Source organism: Lepidochelys kempii, chromosome 1 (genome assembly GCF_965140285.1).
Source record: "Lepidochelys kempii isolate rLepKem1 chromosome 1, rLepKem1.hap1, whole genome shotgun sequence".
Lineage (NCBI taxonomy): Eukaryota > Metazoa > Chordata > Testudines > Cheloniidae > Lepidochelys > Lepidochelys kempii.
In genome coordinates this window covers 137,893,305-137,910,013 of record NC_136380.1, presented here as the reverse complement: position 1 = coordinate 137,910,013, position 16,709 = coordinate 137,893,305, and the positions used below count along the sequence as shown (strand labels likewise).

General features: G+C 42.8%; 1 protein-coding gene across 6 annotated transcripts in view; it reads left to right on the top strand.

Annotated features, from left to right (window-relative positions):
* ACE2 (angiotensin converting enzyme 2) overlaps positions 1-16,709 on the top strand; it is a 106,457-nt gene that overhangs the window by 39,088 nt on the left and 50,660 nt on the right. For 5 of the 6 annotated variants that reach the window (XM_078854110.1, XM_073355720.2, XM_073355714.2 and 2 more), the window contains 2 exons: positions 4,608-4,724; positions 6,476-6,670. In XM_078854110.1, coding sequence (XP_078710236.1) covers positions 4,608-4,724; positions 6,476-6,670 — 312 coding nt within the window. Of the gene's footprint in view, positions 1-4,607; positions 4,725-6,475; positions 6,671-9,846; positions 16,550-16,709 lie in introns of those variants that run through there. The other variant, XM_073355735.2, reaches the window with a different exon arrangement.

The following is a 16,709-nucleotide window of genomic DNA, read 5'->3' as shown; positions in this document are numbered from 1 at the left end:
GTTCCACAGGAACAAGTCAGGTGACAGCATGCTTCTATTATTTTACGTCATTGCAAACAACATGAGTGCTTCTCAGAGAAAATGAGTTGAAGTAAACAAATCATTAAAGGTGACCTGTAAAGCTTTTTCAAGATTGTTCACTTTTTCAGCTTATGATCCATGAAGATTCACTTCTTACTTACTTTAGATAGAAACCCTGTTTTCATAATTTTTTTCTTCAAATTTGTGGCAATTTCACCCACCTGGGGAAAAAACAGGGGAGTTGCTCCATCCCCTGCTGACATCAATGCTACTTGCATGCCATGCTAATAGCAATAGAAATAATAGTAAGTTGACTTGGAAGCAGAAAAATTATTATGCTGATATCAAATGGGCTTAAGTTTTAATATTAACCCAGTTATCTGCCTTGGGAATTTACAAATCCTACTGCTCAAATAGAATAATAGAAGTGTAGCACTGGAAGGGACCTTGAGAGGTCTTCTAGTCCAGTCCTCTGTACTCAAGGCAGGACTAAGTATTATCTAGGTCAGTGGTTCTCCAAGCCGGTCCGCCGCTTGTTCAGGGAAAGCCATTGGCACGCCGGACCGGTTTGTTTACCTGCCGCGTCCGCAAGTTCGGCCGATCACGGCTCCCACTGGCCGCGGTTCACCGCTCCATGCCAATGGGGGCTGCGGGAAGCGGCGCTGGCCAAGGGACGTGCTGGCCACCCTTCCCGCAGCCCTCATTGGCCTGGAGCGGCGAACCACGGTCAGTGGGAGCCACGATCGACCGAACCTGCGGACGCAGCAGGTAAACAAACCGGTCCGGCCCACCAGGGGCTTTCCCTGAACAAGCGGCGGACTGGCTTTGAGAACCACTGATCTAGATCATCCCTGACAGGTGTTTGTTTAACCTGCTCTTAAAAATCTTCAATGACGGAGATTCCACAACCTCCCTGTGCAATTTATTCCAGCGCTTAACCATCCTGACAGTTAGGAAGTTTTTCCTGATGTCCAGCCTAAACTGCCCTTGCTTCAATTTAAGCCCATTGCTTCTTCTCCTATCCTCAGAGGTTAAAGAGAACTAAACTGTTATCATGTCTCCCCTCAGTCTTCTTCCACACTAAACAAACCCAATTTTTTCAATCTTCCCTCATAGGTCACGTTTTCTAGACTTTTAATAATTTTTGTTGCTCTTCTCTGAACTTTCTCCAATTTGTCCACATCTTTCCTGAAATGTGGCACCCAGAACTGGGCACAATACTCCAGCTGAGGCCTAATCAGTGCATAGCAGAATGGAAGAATTACTTCTCATGTCTTGCATACAACGTTCCTGCTAATACATCTCAGAATGATGTTTGCTTTTTTTGCAACAGTGTTACACTGTAGACTCATATTTAGCTTGTGATCCACTATGACCCCCAGATCCCTTTCCACAGTACTCCTTCCTCGGCAGTTATTTCCCATTTTTTATGTGTACAGCTCAGTGCTCCTTCTTTAGTGGAGTACTTTGCATTTGTCCTTATTGGATTTCGTCCTTTTTACTTCAGACCATTTCTCCAGTTTGTCCAGATCATTTTGAATTTTAATCCCATTCTCCAAAGCACTTACAACCCTTCCCAGAATGGTATCATCTGCAAACTTTATAAGTGTACTCTCTATGCCATTATCTAAATCATTGATGAAGATATTGAACAGAACTGGACCCTGGACTGATCCCTGCGGGACCCCACTCAGTATGCCCTTCTAGCTTGTCTGTAGGAAAATACTGTGACAGTTTCTCCTGTCACTTAGGCCAGTTTGACACCAACATAATTCCCCTTGTGGAAAAAAATCTTTTCCATAGACATTTTTAAACCTGCCTATCAGTTTTAATACAGAATTGAATTTCTGCTATGGAGTCCTCTGGATTAATTTATATATTTGGTAGAACAGTTGTCATTCTCTATTAAATTCCATATTCACTTCAGTTGAATTATTGCTCATTTATACCAGTGTAGGTGAAAAAAAGAATCAAGGCCCACAGAAACTATTATAATCTATACTTGCTTGTCAGGACCTAGCTGGCTCCAGGTGTGGCCTCCTAGCAATCCAGTGAGCTTGGCTGAGCTCAATAAAACCCTTACTAAGTAACTGTGCTCCCTTATTGGACAGAAGGGCCAACAGACCACCATTTAAGCCTTGTAGCAACAACAGCACAGTGGCTGCACAATGTGTTCAATGCCCACAGCTGTGCCACACCTGCTTCCTGCACCAGCCCTTGCTCCAAACCTTGCCTGCCCTGCTCCAGCCCTGGTCCCTCCATTCCTCAGAACTGACCCCAACCACTGTCTTGTCTCCTGACCACCTTTTGCTTCTACTCTGGCTCTGGCCAGTGGCCTGTCTCCTGACCATGCCTCCAACTCTATCCTTTGGTTCTGCTCCAACCACTAGGCCAAGCTCTTGTTCTGATCACGAGGTCGTACTGCTGACACCCCGGTTTGTGACATTTTGTGCCAGTGTTATTGCTTGCTTGGAGGTGAGGTTTTGTGTATCATTGGAAAAGGAATAATTCTTTGGTGCTACATTGTCAAAGGAGAATCAGTGTATTGTAATGTGTCATATTAGACCAATTAAAATGTTGTGAGTTGAAGTCACAGAAACATTCCCCTCTCCACTTTCTTTATTGGGTAGGGTTGTTTTAATCTAGCAATGTAACTTTTGTGCCAGTTAATTTTTTGATTAGGTAACCTGTTTACATTCCATTTTACAGTATCAGTGATTTTACTGGCAAAATGTCAATGAATTTTCATTAGGGGTTGTAGAAGATTCACCATGAGTTACTCAGTATCATAAAAGAAAAACTAGCTGATTACCACTGAGGCATGTTATGGTCTAGATTTAAACAATATGAGACATACACAATTGATCAAAGATTTATGAAATCACAGGAACCAGAGAATGCTTGAAGGATTACATTTTTGCATAAAGGTCCAAATCCTTGTTCCCCTTGCAAGTATAGGTCCAAATTCTTGCTGTGCACAGAGGGGGATGATCTGGGAGTGGAAAGAATCATTGCCACAAAGTCACTGATCAGCACGAGAGATGCTCCATAGCTCCTACAGCAGTTTCAGGGCTTCATTAACCCTCACACCTGATTCGTACTCTTCAAGAACATGAGAGATGAATAGTGGATGGATCAGCATAGACAGAACCCCCTACCTGCTAGGATTCAAAGTGACCCCTTGCTAGACTCTTGGAGGAGGGATAATAGAAGATTTTCTTCACTACAGTGACCAGCTTTTGGTGTAGGAGATGGCAATAGGCCAACTGTAGGTGCCCATTACTGCCCCTCTGTTACTACTGAGCCCTGTTTAGACCTTACTTTATGTCAGGATGTCAGAATAGGTTCCCATTAAATTCAAATTTCAATCTAAAATGTATCAAACTAGAATTTTAAAAATAAACCACTGATTTGTGCTTAACACTTTAAAGACATTAAATTTACAAAGTTGTGTGAGACAGAAAAATCATGCTACCCATTTGAGTACTCTCTAATAATAGACAGAAAATGAATGTTTATTGAAAAGTTTAACTTTTCCAACAGAGGCACAAATCCTTGATTTCCTGCTTAATAGGGCCTTAATAGGGCACTCTGAAATAGACATTCATGAACTACATAAACCAACCTTTGATCGTGCAGTCTTAAAAATTGATCCTCTGTAATTTGTGTTGGTAACCCTAGTTTCCCTAATCTGTGACTTGTTTGAAATAATGTGCATCTCTTTGGTGTTGGAGACAAGTTAATCTTTAGCACATAAAGAATGTGAGAACATTTACTTTCAATCAAATAGCAGAATCAGTTGTTGCTGTATCTTTTATCACACCTATATTTAAAAATCTGCAGTATCTTTCATTGACCTGCCACACAGAACCAAACTTTGTTCTGTATCTTCCACACAAGGATCACATCCGTATTTAAAATATTTTGACCATTTAGAAATGGAATGCCAAGTGTTCGTGTGTTCTCAGATTTGAACTGATTATGTCAAGATGAGTATTTTAGCCCTGTTGGTTACTCTTCACAGAAAAATCCTCATAGTGTCCAGAAGGTTCTACTGGGAGGAGAAAGGTCTGCTGCCTTGCAAAATGTCAGAGCAAGGGGCTCAGAAGAACCCAAATTCTGTGATTCTCCTATGATCCAGTAGAGCAGTGGTTCTCAAAGCTGGTCCGCCACTTGTTCAGGGAAAGCCCCTGGCACACCGGACCCATTTGTTTACCTGCCGCATCCTCAGGTTCGGCCGATCGCAGCTCCCACTGGCCGTGGTTCACCTCTCCAGGCCAATGGGGGCTGCGGGAAGCAGTGCGGGCCAAGGGACGTGCTGGCCGCCCTTCCCACAGCCCCCATTGGCCTGGAGCGGTGACCAGTGTCCGAGTACTTGGAGTACAAGTACTCCTTTTCTTTTTGAAAATATTACCAGTATTTCTTTCTCAGTCAGATTAACAGAAGCTAATCATTTCCTTTTCTAAAAGATTTTTCTCCTTAGACTAAAACACTGCAAAATATGGTGACAACATGTACCACTTCAGTATGTACTTCTGTTTTGTACTTATTTTCCAATGACTTCATTTTGTTTTAAATGTTCACAGAATTTCCAATGTGCTGCTTTGCAATATGACAGAGAGGGTGTCATTTTGGTTTGTGGTCACAGACTCTGCCAAAAATGTGACAACTGTTCCTGGAAGTGAAGTAGAGGCAGCCATAAGGTAAAGTAATTGGCCCTCCTTCTGACTTTTCCTCAGTAAACAAAGATGCTTTCTTAATGTGGGCCTATGTCTCAGGCCGTATGAACTAGCACTCTGTGTCTTTTAATTACATGAATTAGTTTATAGATAAACACAGTGGAGTCCATACTCTTCTTCCTACATGCATGTGAGATTAAAAGGAATTATATGTGGCTGAGGGAGAACAATTTCTTTGAACTCTTGTAACGTGTATGCCTTTGGGAGGTTGACTGCAACTTTGAAAGGTGTCCTTTTTTTAAACGGTGGGTTCTTACGATGTCTAGACATGATGAGCTCTGACTGTAGCCCACTGTTCAGTGTGCATTGCACATGCCCCTCTAATGGCTGATCCACAGAGTCTGCTACAGCTCCCAGACAGGAGATTTAGTACTTTTAATTCAAGGAACAGAGGCTCGTGCTTTTACTGCTGAATGTTCAAGTTTCATATTGCACTGTCAGACCAAGCAAATAATCTAATGCTCATATTCTTTTTATCTTAGGTCTTTGTAGGAAGCCTGTCACTGTAGTAGATGAGCACCATTTGCACGCAATACAGAGTAGCATAAGTTATCCCACTTTTCCATTAAAAATCATGCTCTGAAGTTAGAAAAACAATAATATGGAGCTGCATAGGAAGAGAAGAAAAATAGGTTATCTGACGTCAACAGTTTAGGATGTGTTCACAAGGGCTTTGCAAGGGTAACTCCCATAAATAGAGTTACCCACATATGTTTCCCAAGCATCAAGCGAAAAATAAACCCATTGTTTTTAAATATACTGCACTTTGTCTTTAAAAATCATGTTATCTTTGCAAAGGCATAATACCTAATTCCTGATGAATGAGTATGCGTTCTTTTGGAAAGATTAACTTTAAGCTTCTGAGCAGATTAAACTATTTCTTACAGAGATACCCAGCAACAACTTCAGTGCATTAGTGAGCGAAGGAGGTTATTTATTCACTGAAACTTGCTAAGAGTGTTGGAATGTACCTTTTTAAAATTCATTTCTGTTGTTCTTTGATACATTCAGTAGCATAAGCTGATTTACAGTAAGTCTTTTATAGGCACTGTTTGCCACAGAAATTGGATGCTGTTATAGCATGTTTGGTTTTTAACCGTTGTCTCTCACCTACTAAAGAAGAGTATACGCCTTTAAAAATGTTTACATTCCTATCAGTAGGTTAGAGACAAGAAACAAAATTCTCTGCAGAATGAGAACTCCTGTGCTCAGTACTCAACTACTTTTGTTGACAGTATTCTGAATCTAAGTTGGACATGCAAAATCTGTTCAGTGTTTATGAATCAAAATCAACATCTCACAAGTGCAAGATTCCTCCTTTAATAATAATTACACTAATAGTTATAATAATAAAATTTGTTTTAGCAACGATTCCATTTGTTTTGTACATATTCCATCTCATGAGAGTCTATGCATGACCCAAAGTAGAAACAATTAATACTATAATAAATACATAAACAGTGATAATATCAATTGTCATCCTTATCCCCTAAGCTTTCAAAAGTTGCATATGGGAGTCTGTGGCTAACACCCTGCACAGGATATATATGGATCAGTGACAGTGGCTATGCAATGTATGCAGTCTAAAAACTTCATATTGGGCCACATTCAGACCTGCCAGAGTTGTACTGCCTATATCAGGGCTATATTTTCCTCATTGTCTTTTCATTTATAAATGTGTTTATCATTGTGTTGTGTTTTGTATTTTTTTAAAGGATGAACAGAAACAGAATCAACAGTGCCTTCCTACTGACAGACAACACGCTGCAGTTCTTGAAAATTTCCTCCACTTTATCACCACCCATTGAACCCACTGTGCCTGTCTGGCTTATCGTGTTCAGTGTTGTTCTTTGCCTCGTTGTGGCTGGAATTCTTTTCCTTGTTGTGTCAGGAATCCGACAACGCAAAAAGTAAGCTGTGCTTTTGTTTTAACCAACTGTTAGTGAATTAAGTGAACTAGAATTGTTAGAGTTGGGTCACTCTGCAGTTCACATTGGTTACAAAGAAACAATAACAGGTTTCAGAGTAACAGCCGTGTTAGTCTGTATTCGCAAAAAGAAAAGGAGTACTTGTGGCACCTTAGAGACGAACCAATTTATTTGAGCATAAGCTTTCGTGAGCTACAGCTCACTTCATCGGATGCATACTGTGGAAAGTGTGGAAGATCTTATTATATACACACAAAGCATGAAAAAATACCTCCTCCCACCCCACTCTCCTGCTGTAATAGCTTATCTAAAGTGATCACTCTCCTTACAATGTGTATGATAATCAAGTTGGGCCATTTCCAGCACAAATCCAGGTTTTCTCACCCCCCTCCCTCCCCACACACAAACTCACTCTCCTGCTGGTAATAGCTTATCTAAAGTGACCACTCTCCTTACAATGTGTATGATAATCAAGCTCACGAAATCTTATGCTCAAATAAATTGGTTAGTCTCTAAGGTGCCACAAGTACTCCTTTTCTTTTTTAAAGAAACAATAGCAGCCTTTTCTCCCCAGCTGAGGATATCTGTCCTTTCAAAGGGCAGGTGTTGTTCTTTTGGACTGTGGAGTTATTAACTAAAGGTAGGAATGTGATCTTGGAGGCCTTGTTAATAAAGATGATTGCTTTACAAGGAGTTTGTTTGCCACTAGCCCCGCACTGCAGGTAGGTCTCCTGTCAGAGATAAGGCATGCGAGAGGGGAAAAGGCTGGCAATGATTGTGGCTACTGATTTTTAAGACTGGCAGATATAAAACACTGCTCCTGATTTGTGCAGATTCAGGAGCCACACGCAAGCCAGATCAATGACCAAAGGGCTATTTGACTGAAATTTTAAAAGGCCCTGATCCTGTAAGTCAGTGTATGGCCTCAGCTCCCATTCACTTCATGAGGAGTTCTAGGAGCTCAGCATCTCACATGGTCAATTCCAGATTGGACTCGCCATGAGACTAAATTATCACAGCTATGCTGTAGAGTAAGGAGTACTTGTCTCCCCTCTCGTTACTACCCTGCTCATATTGCAGCACCAGTTATAGTGTTGAGTGCATGGTAGTCATAGCAGTCATAGTAAGGGTTACTTACTTGATACTTACTGCTGTGAGCCCATGAGTTCGTGGGGATGGAGAGGGGAAGGAAGTGGATGGAGCCTTCGTTTTGACTCCCGGCTCCCATTATGTTCCTACTTGCTGTGATTTCAGATAGTTGTACTTAGATAAGGACATCTGTAAGCTCATCTGAGACTCTCCTGCTTGACCATACAGTGAAGAGAGCATCCTTTATTTGACTTGGATCATCATGGACATTGATATGTTGTCACAAGCATTATGATTTCATTACAGGCTCAAACAGGAATCGGAGATACATTGGGAAAGTACAAACTCTTATGGACAGCTGGATAGCTTAAAAATTAGCAAATGTCCAGTGGCAAAAAAAAATACTGATGAATAATCCAATGTAAATGGATTTATGTGTGAAGACTGAGATGTTGCAGAGATTGCCCCAGTATAAAAGTGCCTCATTTTAGGCAAAGAGGTTGAAACAACTGGGTAAAAATAACATTTACTGCTAGTGTTGAGTGAACCTCATGGAGTTGGAGGTTTGGTGAAGCTTTCAAATTATTTTTTTTGTATTCAGAAGACTAGTATGAATTTGTGAAACTCTTCCCTATCTAATCCCATCCCAGGTTTTAAACAACAAGAACAAAACCCAACGAGTGAATGAATGCTTGTTCTTGTGGTTAAGGCACTGACCTGAGATTCAGAAGATCTGGGTCCAGTTCTTAGCTCTGCCACAAACTTCCTGTGTGATCTTGGGCATCAGTCAACTCCCCTGAAATCAATGGGAGTTAGACACCTAAATCCTTTTGAGGATCTGAGCCTTAATCTCTCTGTTACTCTTACAGAAATTACCCCTTCTGTACATCTAGGATAATAATACTTCCTGTATCTCATCCTCTGACTGTCTTGTCTACTTAGACTGTAAGTTCTTCAAGGCAGGGACTGTCTCATATTGTGCATGTGACTGTGCCACCCTCTTCCTTTAAAAGCATGTCACAAGCAGGAGGAGAGGAGTTGATTAGTCACTCTCATTTATTTTAAGCAGGTCTCTAAAGTCCAGGTATCTCTCGCAGGTCAATAAAGTTTTATTATTGTTAATATTACTGGTGTATAAGTACTGAGTCAGGTTGTCACAATGTGTTATGGGATTGGAAGAAATACTGTAGCTAACCTGTAAGTTTCTTATCATTCTAAGTTGCTGATGCTACAGTCTGTAAAGTACAGCAGGTTCTTCAGCTATGAATCAGCAGATCTCAAGGTCAAAATAAATCTGGAAATTAAAGGTACTATACAGACATTGTTGACTAAATTTGCTTACAGTTTGTCAGTTTAGATCATTTCTTCAGCAGCTATTTTAGTATGGTTGGTATCAGAGTTTGAGTCTGGAAAAGTGAAAGTATGCAAGACATATTGCTGTTTAATCTAGCAGGCAAAGATCTATTGGCTGGAAGTTAAAGCTAGTGAAGTTTGAACTGGACATAAGATACAAATTTAGAACAGTGAGAGAAACTTACCATTGAAATAGATTACCAAGAAATGTGGTGCGTATATTCTGTAACATCTAACATGTGTCTTTAAGTCACAGCTGGATGCCAAGATCTGTTCTAGTTCAACCACAAGTTGTTGGGACAGATGCAGGGATCATTGAGTGAAATCTATGGCCTGTATTATGCTGTAGGTCAGACTAAATGATCATGGTGGCTCCTTATAGCCTTGAAGTCTATTAAGTATATGAATGTGTATTTTATTCTTTATTTTCCTTTTCTATTTTGCACCCTCCTCCAAGCCATTTTACAGAAGGGGAAACTGAGGTATAGAAGTTAAGTGAGGCAACAGAAGGGTGCCAGTGTGAAAGTGATATTAGAAATAACTTAGGAATTTCTGTCTCCCATTCCTATCCTCAGATGACTAGACTATGCCTCTTTGTATATAGTGTGTTGTAAACTTCTTAATAAAAGTGCATGCTAAACTATTTTTCTTATGTCCAGGCTTTGTTGAATGGTACACTTTGATTGCAGTAATGTAATTTTGTTATTCCTTTTTAGAAATAACAATGAGTCTGTAGAGATAGGCGATTTAGAAGACAAATGTGACACATCAGTGACAACAGAAAATGGGATTCCTTGCGATATACTGGATTTAAAAGCAGGCCAGATTAATGGAGTCTACGCAGCAGATGATGAACAGTTCACACCACTATGAAATGTCACAGTTTCTTTTTGGCTTCTTTGAGAGAGACTGTGCTAACTTTATCTAGTCATGACTGATGAATTTCAAACATCAAGGCAAGAAAAATATGATTTGTCAATTATTTTCCCTTGAGAGAAACTTTCCTTGATAAAATACAAACACACAAATCTGTATTACAAAGCTAAAGCAAATGTGAGGACATCCACTCAATTGTTCATTAAATATTTTCAAGAAGTGTGTGGTGGAATGAGGTTGAAGGCTGTCTTACATCAGATGCTTAGTTATTAACGATTATTTAAAGACATCATTATGACTCGTTCATTGTTCTTCTTCAAGTGATGTCCCTGTTGGTGCTCAGTTGTAGGTGTGGCAGGGCCTCCTGCACCTGGGATCGGAGATCTTCACCGGAAGTGCCTGTAGGACTGCACATGCGCATCTTGTCTCTCTCACACTGTACACAGGACATATACATATATATATATAGAGAGAGAGAGAGAGCGCTGTTTGGTCAGACAGACAGCCCCAGTTCCTTTTCTACTACCTTTGGTCTGGGACGGAAGCCGCTAGCAGAGCTCTGCTGCTCCTCATAGATAGTTCCTTACCTGATAGAGTAGTTAGAATTTTCCTCTTCTTCTTTCAACTTCTATCTGTAAAAAAATTTTTTTCTTTTGTTTTAACTTTATCTTTACAATTATTCTCATAGCTTAGGTTTCCGTATTGCCCACTTCCCGCCTTCCAGACTGGGAAGCCCTTTTCCCTTATGCCCGGCTCTCCCAGGTATAAGAGCATTCTTGTTGGGCCACCTTCTCGATAACGGACATCCACCCACAGTGTATCCACTGTCTGGGAGAGGGACACGTCCCTCAAGTTCTCACTGCCTCAGCCTGAAACCAGAGCTAGAAAGAATTGGGATATTAGATTGAAACTTCTCCTCATGGAGAAATCGCTACATCCAGGATTGGACCTGGGCCCGGATTCTTCCCCAGAGAGGCCTTAATGCTCTGCCAGATTGTCTGCCGACCCCCACTCTCCATGCCCTCTGAAGAGAAAGTCATCCGTGATCATGCAGATGACAAGAGACAGGCTTCCTTCTCCTCACACTCTGAGGTTCAACCCTCCAGAACACCATTCCTGGCTATGTCGGTGGCTTCAACCTCATCCAACAAAAGACATAGCTCCAGGGCACATGCAGGTAGCTCTGGTACTGGCTTAAAGAAATGGTCTAAAGACATTGTCTGGGCACCTTCAGCCCTCGGCGCTGTTTCCCAGCTCTGGGGAGCGAAGCAGCCCGCTTGCAGGAGCTATGGCACCAACACTGTTTCTGGCACTGACAAAGCTGTTGGCACCAAGTAAGTCCTCAGCACCATCAAAATAGTTGGCACTGGCCAAGTCACCAGCACCGACCGAATCATCAATACCAAAATCGTCAGCACCAGGCAAGTCATCGGTACTGGCCAAGTCACTGGCACCAGCCAAATCTCTGGTGCCATCTTCTGAAACTTCAGGGACATACACTCTCTCTCCATCACTATGTGTTACAACGGCTCTGATAATGCTCCTTCCCCTTCCACAAGACTTCAGATACCCTAAAGACCTCTGGTATCTGACACTCCCGAGTCTCGGCTTCTTCGCCCCATTTCTACCCTCCTCTCTGGACTTACGACATTCCTCCCTCTCTCTGTCAAGGACAACACCTTCCTTCCCCAGTGAGGAGGAGGAAGAGGAGAAGGAGGACTCCATTGTTCCCTTGACTACTGGACAAATTGCACCAGCTTATCTTCACTATATGCAGACTACCTCTGGCCCCCGTCCTGGCAGGGTCACTGTGGATGCAACCACATGTGCCATTCCCACCAAACTGACCATATTGGGACCCTTCGGCCAGGTACAGGGCACAATTTGGGAACCGTCCCAGAAAGCAAAGCCAGAGACCTACACTTCTCCTTCTCCATCAATCTCTCATCCTTAGGAAGTGAAACCACGACCGATACCAGCTCAGGAGGAAGAGTAGGAAAAGGAGGTTCCCCCAACTTTACATTTTTCCTCCTCATCATCTGATGAGGCAATTATGTTCCATCCCCTACATCTGCCAATGACTTCAGGCACTTTCAAGATCTATTCCATAGGATTGCAAACTCCCTACAGATCCCTTTGGAGGAAGTCAAAGACCAACAGCATAAACTGTTGATATCCTCCACGCATCCTCTTTCTCAAAGATCACACTACCAATCAATGAGGCTTGTCTCAAATCTGCAAAAGTTCTGTGGCAGACCCTGGCTTCCATCCTTCCAACCTGCAAACACACCGACAGAAAATATGTTCCGGCAAAGAATGCTGAATTTTTATTTTCACACCCCACCCCAAATTTGTTGATGGTCAATGCGGTGTAGGAAAGGAGCCGTCGGTACCAATCTTGATCTAGCCAGCCAGCCAGAGATTGGAAATGTCTGGACCTATTTGGATGCAAGACATACTCTTCAGCCACAGTCCAGTTTAGGATTTCAAATTATGAAGTTCTCATGGCCAAGTATAATTATCTGAACTACTCCAAATTGGAGGAACTTTGCTATGATCTACCAAAGACCAAAAAGGAGCAATTCCAGTCCTTGATATTGGAGGGATACCTCCTAGCCTGTACAGCCTATAAGCCTCGTTAAGACTCTGCAGACACAGCTGCTCGATCCATCGCAACTGCTATGGTCATGAGGCATGCATCATGGCTCCACCTCTTGGGCTTTCCTAAGGAGGTACAAACCACAATAGAGGACTTACAATTAAAAGGCTAGAACTATTCTCTGAGTGTACAGATGACTCTTTGCACTCCCCTAAAGACACCCGAGCTACATTTCATTCTCTCAGGATATGCACACCAGCACCAAAGAGACGCTTGGGGAAGTACCAACTCCCACCGCAATCCCAAACTCAACAATATATCTCTCAGTGCTACTACAACACCCAACACCACTGACAAAGGCCTCCGTCTAAATGTAGACAGCCCACTTCTCAAGGGGCTCTCTCTCATGTACTGGCACCAAAGCAACAATTTTGAAGGTGTGGTCAAGGCCCCAAGAAGCCTTCCCTTGTTCCAGTCATCCCCACCATCTCTGATGTTCCAATAGTTTGGTGACTAACTAGCTCAATTTTTCCCATCTTGGAGTCTCAGCACCTCAGATAAATGGATTCTAGAGATAGTCAAGGAAGGATACTCCTTCCCCTTCCAATTCCCCCCCCCCCCCCGCTTTCCCTCTTCAGGGACCCCTCTCATAAGTCCTTTCTACGGGAAGAAATAAATCACCTTCTGCAACTGGGAGCCATAGAACAGGTCCCTCCCCAACACATGAGAAAGGATTTCTACTCCCACTCTTTTCTGATTTAGAAGAAGCCTGGTGGCTGGCATCATATCCTAGACCGTCACAATCTAAACAGATTCATCAAGCTGCAATGTTTCAAGATGGTTACCCTCTCTACTATTATCCCAGCATGGAACAATGGGGCTGGTTCTCTGCCCTCAACCTCCAAGATGCATCCTTTCATATTTCTATACATCCTGCCCATAGACGATTCCTCTGGTTTGTCGTGAGCACTGACCACTGTCAGTACAAAGTACTGCCCTTCAGACTATCCACAGCACCTCGGGTGTTCTCCAAGGTCCTCGTGGTAGTTTCAACCTACTAAGGAAAAAAGGAATTATCATTTTTCCATACTTTGATGACTGTCTCCTGGAGACCCCATCTGAAATCTATGCTCTACAAGCCACCCACTTAAAAACAGATCTGTTCATGAAGCTAGGTCTCCTCGTAAACCTAGAAAAGTCCACCCTAACACCAGTACAACAGCTGGAATTCATTGATGTGCAGTTATATGTCATATAATCAGAGCCTTCCTACCATCTCTCAGATTCTCAGCGATAACAGATCTAGTATCTGCTGCCTGGATCTGCCCCCAGATCTCTGCACGAATGTGCTTCCGGCTTCTAGGTCACATGGCAGCAGCTACGTTTGAGGTCAGGCATGCAAGACTGCACATGCTGTGTCTTCAAGCATGCCTCCATACTGTATACTTCCCCCACAAGCACAGCATTCACAAACTTTTATCTGTGCTGAGGCGAGTCAAAGATTAACTGCTGTGGTGGACACAGCCCAGCAACATCTGTGTTGGAGTTCCTTTCGTACAACCATCACCAACTATGATCCTAGTCACCAATGCCTCCCTAATCAATTGGGGGGTGCATCTACACAAACGCTCAGTGCAGGGTAGATGGTTGTCCACTGAAGTCATCTTACACATCAATGTCCTAGAGCTACGAGTGGTCTGCAGTGCCTGCCGATATTTCCTACCTCTTCTCAAACATCATAATGTAAAGAATGATGATGGACAATCTCACCTGCATGTATTACATCAACAGGCAGGGTAGAGTGAGGTCCCACTCTTTATGCTCAGAGGCGATCAAACTGTGGAACTGGTATATCCACAAGAACATCTCCATTTCAGTCATGTACCTCCTGGGACACCAGAACACCACCAAGGACACACTGAGCAGGACATTCTCACACGATCACGAGTGGGAGCTGGATATGTGAGCACTTGAACCCATATTCAGCTGATCGGGCCTTCCCACCATAGATCCACCCACCATTGATTTTGCCACTCAGCACAACACCCACTTCCCTTAATTCTGATCCAGAATGGGACTGGGGCATGGATTGCTGGGAGATGTATTCCTCATAACCTGGGACGCACCACTCCTTAAAGGCTTCCCTCCTTTTTCCTTCCTATTCTGAGTACTTTGCAAAATAGAGAGGACCGAACTCATGTCTTACTAATAGCTCCAACATGGCCACTACAGGTCTGGTATACTTACCTTCTATGCATGATGGTATGCCGACGAATCTCTCTCCACCTAACACCATGGCTCCTCTCACAGGACACATTTTCGATCCCAATCCACAGATGCTCTACTCAGAGCCTGGCTCCTCTGTGGTTCCAGGGTCCAGAAATAATCTGCTCAGATACTGTCAAACAGATACAATTGAATAGTAGGCGTGACACAATCAGATACACTTACATTCACAAAAGGACTAGATTTCACTGCTGGTGTGCCTCACATTAGGTAGATGCAGCACACGCTCCGTTGCCATTTATTCTTGACTACGTTCTACACCTTAAACAGTCAGGATTGGCCAATAGTTCTATTAGAGTACAACTGGCAGCAATCACTACCTTTCACGCCTCCTTTGACAGCCACTCCTTCGCACTTCTGCTCACAAAGTGCTTCTTGAGGGGTATTCAATATCTCTATCCCCATATATGATAGCAGACCCCGGCCTGGGACCCCAGGCCAGTCCTACATTCTCTGACTAAGCCCCCATTTGAACCAGTGGCAACCTGTTCTTACATACACCTATAAATGAAAATGGCCTTTTTTGTCTCCATCACCTCTGCTAGACAGGTAGACGAAATCATGGCCCTCATGGCATATCCACCATACACAGTGTTTTATAAAGATAAAGTTACACTGTGCCCACACCCAAGATGCTTACCTGAGGTCCCAACATCTTTTTATCGCAATCAACTGAACTTCCCGAAGCCTCAGAGTAATAAAAAGGAGGCAACTTTTCACACCCTAGACATAAGGTGTGCATTAGCCTATACTTGGACAGGACTAAACCCTTCCAGAAATCTCCACAATTATTCTCCTTTACCACCAAAAGTTCCAGAGGCACTGCCATATCTAAACAACGCCTCTCTAAGTGGATCTCACAGTGTATGGGTTTATCTTATGATGTTGACGATAGACAACCTCCTATCTCAGTCAGTACACATTCCACATATTCGTTATCTATCTCGATTGTCTTTCTTAATAATGTCCCCATTGATGACATTGATAAGGCTGTTACATGGGCTCCGACAGACACTTTCATCCAGCGCTATGCTATTACGCACGACATCTCAACAGACACTCTCCTAGGGCAGGCTGTCCTCTCCTTGGCAATACGTGTCGCTCTAAAGCCCCAGCTTTCCAACTAGGGACACCGCTTTATAGTCACCTGCAGTGGAGCACCCACAGGGACATCACTCGAAGAAGAAGAGGGTGACTCATCTTGTGCAGTAACTGAGGTTCTTCAAGATGTGTCCCCCCATGGGTGCAAATTAATTCCAATTCTCCAACGAGAGACTGCTGAATTGGAATTAATTTGCAAACTGGATACAATTAACTTAGGCTTGAATAGAGACTGGGAGTGGATGGGTCATTACACAAAGTAAACTATTTCCCCATGTTTATTCCCCCCCCCCACTGTTCCTCAGACGTTCTTGTCAATTGCTTGAAATGGCCCACCTTGATTATCACTACAAAAGGTTTTTTCCCGCCCCCCCGCTCTCCTGCTGGTAATAGTTCACCTTAAGTGATCACTCTGGTTATAGTGTGTATGGTAACACCCATTGTCTCATGTTCTCTATGTATATAAATCTTCCCATTGTATTTTCCACTGAATGCATCCGATGAAGTGAGCTGTAGCTCACGAAAGCTTGTGCTCAAATAAATTTGTTAGTCTCTAAGGTGCCACAAGTACTCCTTTTCTTTTTGTCACTTTTCACTGGCACTAGTCTTGAGTTGGATATGAATATGTCTTTGCAAATGGACTCTGCATGCAGAAATGCAGTGTGTTTTTGGTTTGAACAGGAATTCATATGTGGTGTTTTTATTTACTGTGAAAAA